The sequence below is a fragment of the Pinus tabuliformis genome, chromosome J, assembly GCF_031772625.1.
Source record: "Pinus tabuliformis cultivar Carrire ecotype Pingquan chromosome J, CPIR1, whole genome shotgun sequence".
NCBI classification, from domain to species: Eukaryota; Viridiplantae; Streptophyta; class Pinopsida; order Pinales; family Pinaceae; genus Pinus; species Pinus tabuliformis.
In genome coordinates this window covers 1,607,570,151-1,607,580,274 of record NC_142295.1, presented here as the reverse complement: position 1 = coordinate 1,607,580,274, position 10,124 = coordinate 1,607,570,151, and the positions used below count along the sequence as shown (strand labels likewise).

The 10,124-nt window shown below is 35.1% G+C and overlaps 1 protein-coding gene and 1 pseudogene across 1 annotated transcript; both read left to right on the top strand.

Annotated features, from left to right (window-relative positions):
* Positions 1 to 683: 683 nt before the first annotated feature.
* Positions 684 to 1,304, top strand: LOC149233633 (probably inactive leucine-rich repeat receptor-like protein kinase IMK2 pseudogene; annotated as a pseudogene).
* Positions 1,305 to 1,737: 433 nt separating this feature from the next.
* On the top strand, positions 1,738 to 2,820 carry LOC149233632 (F-box protein GID2-like). The gene has a single exon (XM_089376786.1). It carries the CDS (start codon positions 1,876 to 1,878, stop codon positions 2,590 to 2,592), a length of 717 nt encoding a protein of 238 aa, XP_089232912.1. The 5' UTR covers positions 1,738 to 1,875; the 3' UTR covers positions 2,593 to 2,820.
* The last annotated feature ends 7,304 nt before the right edge of the window (positions 2,821 to 10,124 follow it).

Genomic DNA, 10,124 nt, shown 5'->3' with positions numbered 1-10,124 from the left:
TACAGGCACTGGTGTTTCTGCTTGGAGATCCATTTGGCACATCAGGAATAGCAGGTTTACTATCTTTAGTTGTCGTGGGAGCATAAAATAGTTTTACATTGTTACCCACTTGTTGTACAGTAGCAGTTGATCTGGATCAGTGGCCCCTGTTACTTGTGAAATGCCGCAAAACAGATGGGATTTTCCACATTGCACTGCATAAAACATTGAATAAATTTATTGTTATAAATTTCTGAAAAGGAAAAAAATAACCATTCATCTGTGACACACAAAAGGAATTTGACTACAATTCTTACCTTCAACGAGCAAAACTATTTCACAAACTCATTAGATAATGCACAAAATTCGAGGTCTTAAATTTCACAGCAGATGACCTACTTTGTGTAACTGCAGAAGTAATGGGCAAGAGCACTTATGGAACTGTCTATAAGGTTATTTTGGAGGACAAGAATCAAGTTGCAGTGAAGACGCTGAGGGAGTGAATCACAAAGAGTCAAAGAGAATTCAAGACAAAAGCTAATGCTCTTGGGCAGATCAGGCATCTTAATTTGCTTGCTCTAAGAGCTTATTAATAGGGTCCTAAAGATGAAAATATCTTGGTCTTTGACTTCATGCCTTGTGGAAGCCTTGCAACATTTCTTCATGCAAGAGGCCCAGAGACACCTTTGAATTGGCACACCAAAATGAAAATTGCAATTGGTGTCGGGAGAGGACTTGCTTATCTACACAACAATGAGAACATCATTCATGGAAATCTCACTTCCACCAACATCCTGCTTGCTGCAAACATGAATGCCAAGATTGCAGATTTTAACTTGTCTAGGTTGATGACAATTGCTGCCAATTCCAATGTGATTGCCACATTAGGGGCTCTTAGATACAGGGCTCCTGAGCTCACAAAACTAAAGAAAGCCACCACCAAGACATATGTATACAACTTTGGGATTGTCCTGCTGGAGCTTCTGATTGGCAAGGCACTAGGAGAGCCCATGATTGTAGACAATGGGATGGACCTTCCTGAATGGGTTGCTTCCATTGTGAAAGAAGAGTGGACTAATGAAGTTTTTGATTTGGAATTGATGAAAGAAGCTTCCAATTTTGGAGACGAGTTGCTTAATGCTTTGCAGTTAGCTATGCATTTTGTGGACCCTATGCCATTTGCAAAGCCAGATATAGATAAGGTTGTGCATCAGACAGAAAAATCAAACCCGGATTTGGTCACTTCGACAGCTCCACAACAGTACATAATAAGATTCATACATAATATATCATATAATAACCATACAATATCTTTCGTCCTTTAGAGAACACTGCTAATAAATAAAAACTGTAGACATATATTAAAACGCCTTCACGAAGTGGCCAGGAAAAGAGGGGCAAGTGAGTAGAAAAAAAGAGCCATTGGCAACGTGTTTTATTACTGTTTTAGCGTGCAGGTCGTCCCCCACTACCACGACCACTATTTTTTCGGGAGAGACGTGCATCTGCGTTTTTGTCGGTTGTCGCGACGTGGAAAGAGCGGAAAGTGGTCTGTTGACCAGATGCCTCTCTGTCGTTTGTGCTGCCCTCCTCATCACCAACTAAATATTCCTTCGTCGTTTCGCTTTGCTTCCTGTTGCCTGCCTCCATCATCTCCACTGTATATCGCTTTATTCTAACACTCCCATTACACATCCTCTTCTCATTCTTCTCTCCTCTCCTTTCCCTTCTTTTCGTTTTGGCTCCCTCCCTCCATCATCTCCACTGTATATCGCTTTATTCTAACACTCCCATTACCCATCCTCTTCTCATTCTTGTCTCCTTTCCTTTCCCTTCTCCTTTTCGTTTTGGCTCCCTCTTTTTCTCTCTAGCCGAAGGGATCGTCCAGATTGACCAATGGCCGGGGATGACGAAGAGTCGCGGGATCGAGTCGTGGCGGACACTTACAAGAGGCTGGCGCGATGCCATGATGAGGTTGCGAACAACGTGGACATGCTGAACGAGATATTCAAGTATCTGGACGGGGTGTCTTTGGCCATGGCTTCTTGCGTCAGCAAGAAATGGAAGCAGGCCACCAACGACGAGGGGCTCTGGGAGGCCATCTGCACGCGCCATTGGCCATCCACCGCCTCGCTTCAGAGTGGGCAGTTGAAATCCGTGGTGGTGGCTCTCGGCGGATTCAGGCGTCTCTACGTCAACTGCCTGCACCCTCTTCTCTCCAGAAATAACAGCAATTACAAGCATTTGAAATCAAAGGAGGCATCGTCTTCTGCGCCCAAGCAAAAGTGGAGCAAGGACGAGATCTCTCTTTCGCTCTCCCTCTTTTCCATCGATCGCTATTGGAGAATACCTGCTATGGATCCGGATTCAGGTCGCAGGGCCGGAATTGTGTGCAAGCCCTGTTCAGATGAGCAACCGGCAGCCTCCTCTTCCACCGCCTTCACTGCCGATGTGCACCGCCTTGTGGACGAGCGAAGAGGCAACTGTAGCTCTCACCCATCAAACGCAAATAACAACACTGCCCCTCTTCATTCTTCAAGGAAGATGGGCATTAAGGCTGAAGATGCTGGCTATTGCTGGGGATCCATGGATTCACAATCCGCTCCCAAATAATCCTTCCTTGCAATACAGACAGCATTAAAGGTACCAAACACTTGTTTAGAATGGTTTGTTTTTCACAGGTTGCAGATATTTACATTAAATTCTCCGCTTACCGAAATGACATATATTTATATTATTAGGGTTCTTGTGCATATCCCGTCGCTGATAAAAAATATTTGAAATTAAACCTCAATAAATACTGTTATATAATTTGGTAAACTATTCAAAGTAGTTTTTCAAAACGCCCTCAAGCCGTGGATTTCTCCTGGTGTTACTTCCCTAAATTCACTCCTTCCTCCTGAAAGACATAATAGTGTGTATATAGCCTCTTTTCAGATTTTATTTTATACTGTGCATCAACAATTCTAGTGTCTTCGTATGTGCTGAAATACAGATGAATTTAGAGCAGAAAATAATGGTGTTCGTGTCAGCTTAATGGAACAGATTCAATGTATTTTCGTCTGGCACATGTCGGTATGCTAAAGGTTTTTATTAACTGTCCATCATATTTATGATTGTTAAGGTGTCCGTGATATTTGTTATTGTTAAGGAGTTTTAAAATTTAATGAGAATACACAATACTAGTATGATCCGTGAACTTAATTTGAAGTCTCCGATTGAGAAGTTCATTTTATAATAGATTTACTGTTAATTATAACCTTTTTTATTAATAATATGATAACCTTTTTTTCATTGGTTTTCAATTCCAGTTTTATTACTTTTTAGTTTTAACCCCTTTTTTTTTTTAATTTTAATTTTGTAATAAAATTTTATTTTTCTCTATCAATAAAAGGATGTTAGCAATGACAAAAGTGATTGCTCTAATCTTAGACCAAAAAAATAAAAGCTAAATATTACTTTCACACAATTATTTAATTATTAAAATTTACACTCGTTAAAATTTACTCTTCTATTCAAATTATATATATAAAATTTACTGTTATTTTCAAATTTTATATATATATATAATTTAATGTTACAAATATAATTTATTTTATATATATATATATATATAATTCACTGTTTTTTAGCGCAAAGGTTCAATGTCAAGTTGGATCATGGTGATAATAATCTTATTCTCTTAGTCGAAACCTAGGAGCATGACGAATGTAGGGTTCTCCACATTGATGGATTCATTCTTTGGTCTACTTAGAAGAAGAGATCGTCACGTTGAGGGGTGGGTGGTATAGCCTGTTATATCAAAAATAACATTGCTTCCCACATGCAGCTTCATAAGATTGACCCCCTTAATCAATACGTTTGGATCGAAATCTCAGACATAGAATTTTCCTTGCAACTTGTTACTTTGCTCCCATTAACTCTACCTCCTATAAGAAGAACAACCTAGATAAGAATTGTCCCTTCATTAACTTAGAACATGATATCCACAGCTTAAGGAATGAAGGAAACATCCTTGTGCTTGGGGACTTTGATGCTCGAACTACCACTATCCAAGCCACTCTATTAAGTAATAACTCTAACCCTAACCCCTTATGGCTTGGTGAGGATTATGTTCTAGCTAGTAAATTCCAAAGAAACTCTGAAGACACTACCAAGAACCTTTTTGACACTGAGCTAATTAAGCTTTGCAGTTCCCAAGACCTGATTATTTGTAATGGGATCAATAAGTGGCCTTCCTCTAGTCAGATGACTTGTATTCATGGGCGTGGTAGCAGTGTTGTGGACTATGCGATATTTGATACACAAATTCTCCACCGTATAGTTAATTTTGATCTTCTAAACGACCATGAGCCTGACTCTGACCATAGACCTCTCTCCTTAACCCTTAATCTTGATATGTACACCAACCACATGCATAAGGATGGTGAGAGTCAAAGACATATGCATTTTGACAAAAGTAAATTGGTCTCTTCTTAAAAGTTTTAACAAAGGAATTAGCTTCCTTAACATATAATGACAACATTGATCACATCTACCACAATTTTACTACTATCCTCTCCACTACCATTAACAACTTCTCTAAGGAGGTATCATATAATAAGAGCAATAGGACTTCCAACCCTTGGTATGACAATGATTGTAAATATGCCAGGAAAGTGATTAGAGATGCTTCCAACAAAACTATTAAGGATGAGAAAATTAAGTTGTACAAAGCTCTTATCAAAAGGAAAAAAAGAGAATATATAAACAAGAGGCAAGATCTTCTCCTTCACCTCTCTAAAGTTGAGCCTAGAAAGTTTTGGAGGAGCATTCTTGTCCGTAAATCGAAAGAGAACAATTTGATCCCTTTAAAGGAATGGGATGTCTATCTTAGGAACCTCTATGACTCCCCAAACACCATGGGAAACATCAAAAACACTCCTATAGAGGGAGGTACATTTTCTTTGGAAGACGTGGAGTCCGAGATTAAAATATCGATAATGGGAAAGCTATGGATATTGAAGGATACCAAGCTGAAATTCTCAAAATTGGAAGGTCCATCCTCACCCTATACTTGCACAATCTCCTCAACTTGGTGGTTAAACATGGCTTCCCCAAGTTGTGGATGTAAAGCAGAGCCTTATCGTTCCTATCTTTAAAAGTGGGGATAAAAACGTTCCCTCTAACTATAGGACTATTATGATTAGCCACATTTTAGCCAAGATGTATGGGCTCATTCTAGAGAAAAATATTAGGGCTTGGCTTGAAACCCATGGTAAAAGAGTGTTTGGGAAAGCTTATTTTAGAAGGCACCACTCTACAATTGACCACCTTGTCACTCTTAGGACCATTGCCAAGGATTTTCGTAACAATAAGACTGATCTCTTTTGTTGTTTTATTGACTTTAGAAAATCTTTCAACATTGTTCCTCGAGAGAAGTTATGGAAAAGGCTCGATGAAATAATGGTTCCTCCCAAGTTAAGGGTTGTTGTTATTAGATTATACGAGAATGTTATTGCCAAGCTTAAGACAACCAAGGGTTGATCTACTAAAATTAAATGCAGCATCGGTGTTAAAAAAGGGTGTCCCCTATCCCCCACCCTTTTTGGAATTTACATTGACAAGCTTGAGGAATGCTTAGAAGTTCCTAGTTGTTAAGGACCCAAGCTTGCTGGTATAGTGATTACTCTTCTCCTTTATGCTGATGATATTATTCTTCTTGCTAGGAGTCCCAATGATCTCGAAAAGCAGCTTAAAACCCTCCATGATTATTGTATCAAGATGGGTATGTCTGTTAATACTAACAAAACTAAAGTTATGATTATTAAATCCAAAAATATCACTTATGACAATTTCATCTATGATAACAATTACTTAGAGAATGTTTCTTCTTACAAATATTTAGGTATTGACATTCACCATCAACTCAACTAGAACTATAACATTGAGAAAAGGATTTTAGGAGGTTGGAAAGCTTACTATGAGCTTGAAAACAATTGTAAAACAACTGATCTTTGGGTTTGGAGTAAAAAAAAGTTCCTCTTCGAGACTCTCGTCACCCCTATTATTTTAATATGATGGGAGGTGTGGCGTTGTAGTCTATCTAGATATTCTTGGAGAAAGATTGAAATGATCCAAAAGCAATTCATAACCTACAACCTCGAGACTAAAGGTAATACTTCCTACCATATTCTCTTGATTGCGGCTAGTCTTTCCCTCATTGAATGCACAACTATGTTTAGGTATCTAATGTATAAGAAGAAGTTGTACAACATGGAAGCCAAGAGGCTCCTAAAAATTGCTTCTAACTCTAGTCAAAACCACCTTCGACTCAAGCGAGGGTGGCATAAGGATGCCAAGTCCTGGCTTGACCATTTGGAGATAAGGGAGGAGATCCTCTTGGGGAATAAGGATAATATTAAAAACATCATTACTTCCAAATTTAAGGATAAGTTGTGGAGTGATAAGGAGTTAGAGGGGAAAAGAAAGTTAAGATACTATAAGGAGGTAATCAACCCCACGCTTGCTAACCAAAATTACCTTTTTGTATTAACCAATGCTAAGAAGCGAATGAATATTGCAAGGATCATAACTAATTCTCATGAGCTCTGGAGTGAAACTAGGCGTTGGTCTATTCTCAAGATTTCTTGAGACGAAAGAATATGTCTCCTTTGTGATACTAAGAAAGTCGAAGATGAAAAACAATTTCTCTTGGATTGTCCAATCCTTACTCACATTTGTTCTCATTTGCATAACAATTTCCCCACTACCAACCTCCTTGACTTGTTCAATCAAGAAAACTATAGTGCAATGCTTCTTTCCCTCCTTTTTGATCACAAGAATAAAATCTTAAATAATCTCAATTAACCACTTCTTTCTTAATATCCAATAGACCATATTGACTTTAGCAGGTGTTAATCATCATATATATATATATATATATATATATATATATATATATATATAATACTTAATTTAAATTAAATTAATTTTATTTAAATTAATATCATTAGAAAAATAATTTTATTATATTTTATATTGTTTAAAAAATGAATAATTTTTTTAAAATGATTAAATGGTTTTTTGATAAATTATATATATGGAAATAGTTGTTAAAATTAATCTAAATTTGGAAATAGTTGTTAAAATTAAGTTAATTGTGTAATCTATACATGTGCTTCAACCAGCTTCTAAAGTGTTCAAATCTATTTAAATTATAATATAGCCTGCAAATATCTCCACTTGTATCATAAAATTTCAAAATTAAAATAAATAAACAACACTTTTGTTGCACAAAAAACTCCTGTGGTTGTATCTCGAATCTTTCGAGATGAAATTGGATGTTCTTATCAGTTTCCCCTTTATTTTTTGGAAATGTCAAATAAATCTCAAATGTTACATCTGAGATTTTTATAGATTTAAATCTCCTAACTTTATTATTATTTAGTATTACATAGTAACTACTATTAACTTATTCTCAAACCAATCTTATAACTTTATTATTATTTAATAACACTATTTTATTAATTACTTATTCTTAACCTCTTTATTAATTCCCTTAACAATATCCATACTTCTAATTTCTACTTTATAACTAAAATTAAATTTTTAAAATAATTTATAACTAATTTAAAAATATTAAATCTAAAAATATTAAATCTAACTTTTTAAATAATTTTTTTACTTGTTTGACTATTCTCCAAGAACTAGTTTTCAACCACTAACTTTAGATTAATCCAAAAAACACTTATCTATCTATTAATATATTAATATAAAACTAATTACTATTTCAGATAAAAATAATTAAATTTTAATATCAAAATATCAAACAATTAAATTAATACTTATATTCTCATTAAAATATTATATTTTATTTACCAAACTAATTCTTTAAAATATGATATTTAATGTTCCAAACTTATTCTTTTAAATATTTTATTTTATTCTCAAAACGTTTATAAGCTCAGTGTCAAATTTCCCACAAACAAAGACTTGTAAATTATCCTTATAATATATATTTTTGAATTATGTTTTTGTTTTATGTTACTCGCCAATAATCCTTCTTGTCCATTGTAAACTAAATGAAAAAACATAATCTCCTTAATACGATTAAAATTATTATAAATTTGATAAAATTTTAAATATGAAATGAAAATATAAATGATATCAATTTGATTAAATTAGTATGAATTTAATTTAGCATCAAGAACAGGGTAAGTATTGAAATTTTGATATTAATAATGTTTTTAACCTGCATTAAAACAATTTTTACATTAAAAATATTTTTTTAACCTACTTTAAAACGATTTTTACATTAAAATTTATTACAGCTAGAGGAGGAATGGTAGACCTAACCTATTATGAAAATGAAATATTTCACCTAATTTATTATAAAAATATGAATATTTCACATTTTAAAATGATTTTATATTAGAAGCACTAATCTAACAAATGACTCTAATTTGGGGTAAAGAAACGTAGTGAAAATAGCATTGTGCATTCATATTTTCTTAATCATAGATATGAATAGAGACATAATGTAACAAATTGGATTTGAATTATTTTGACTTTTATACTGCTATATTCCAACCACAAAAGTGAAATTGGATATAGTGAAATGATTTATTTTTTAAATAATATTTTGATGAAGAAAAGCCCTTAGTATGGCTTGTTAACGATTCGGCAACATAAGATTTGGTGGAAATGAACAATGAACAAGGAAATTTATGCGAAGGCCAACATTGACCGGAAGACAAATATTCGTTTAGTTGATATTCTTACCATTAATCGGACTTTTACATGGAATAATCCTTGAGGGGTCACCATCGGATCTCTTTTTTGTTTCAGAATCCGTGATGGATAAGGACATCTTTTTGGAGGCAGCCATCCTGCCTTGTCTTGGCTTAGATTATTGGCCTATCCGGTTGGAGGTTGACCTTAAAGAGGCACCAAGAAACAAACCCTTATGTTTTGAAAAATTCTAGTCGGAGGCGCCTAATTTTGTGGATAACGCAAAGGCTTGGTGGAACGAAATCTTTGTGATTGATAAGAACAAAATGCACTCTTTTCATTTGAAACATAAAGCATTGAAGGTGAAAATTAAGTTATGGAATTGCAAGGAATTCAAAAATATTTTTGAAGAAAAGTCCAAATTAGAAGCTCAGATCCAACAACGTATGATCTTGGAAGGGTGAATCGAGGAGCTCATTCTTCAAGAAGGCTCTACTTTGAATCAATTAGAGTTGTGGTGACAACAAGAGAAAACCCTATGGCACCAACAAAAGTCCAAGGTTCAGTGGTTGAAGGAGGGTGAACAAAACACCAGTTTTTTTTCATAAATCTATGCTTCAGCGGAGACACTCGAATAAGATTTTCACTATTCAAGGTTGCGATGGAATGTGTAAACTATTGCATGAAGAGATAGCAGTGGAACTGATTGATTACCATAGGGGAATTCTTTCAGAAAGGTCTTACAATCGATAATCTGCAATTAATAATATTTTAAGGAGTATCCCTAAGGTTATTAGTCAAGAACAAAATGAGGCTTTGATGCATCCCATATCTTATCAAGAGGTCGAAGTTGTAGTGATGGGATGCCGAAGAATAAGTCATCAGGTCTTCATGGTTTCACCATTGATTTTTTTCAAGCCTGTTAGTCCTTTCTAGGGGGCGAGATTCATGTTGTGGTGGAGGAATCTCCTTAAACTCAATCGTTGTGGTTAGGTCTTAACACAACCTTCTTTTCTTTAGGACCTAAAGTTGGACAATCAAAGGATCCTAGTGGCTTTCACCCTATTTCACTCTATGTAATGTCATTTATAACGTGATCTCTACAGTGGTGGTTAATTGTCTCAAGCCTCTGTTATCTCTTTTAATCTCTCCGGTGTAGATAGGTTTTGTTGAAGGTCAACAATTATTTGATGGGATAATTGCTACGTAGGAGATTATTCATACGTTGAAGAACTCAACACATCCTGGTATGATGATCAAATTAGATATGTCCAAAGCTTATGATCATATTAGTTGGGATTATTTGATGCAAGTTATGGATTCCTTTGGTTTTTCATGGCATTGGATTTCATGGATTTATTCATTAATCTCCTCCCCCTTTTTTTCAATCCTAATTAATGCCTCTCCTTCTGCTACCTTCTCATTTTTGTGTG

Bases quoted from the DNA above. Each gene is read 5' to 3' on its own strand.
- LOC149233632 (XM_089376786.1), top strand. From the start codon at position 1,876: ATGGCCGGGGATGACGAAGAGTCGCGGGATCGAGTCGTGGCGGACACT.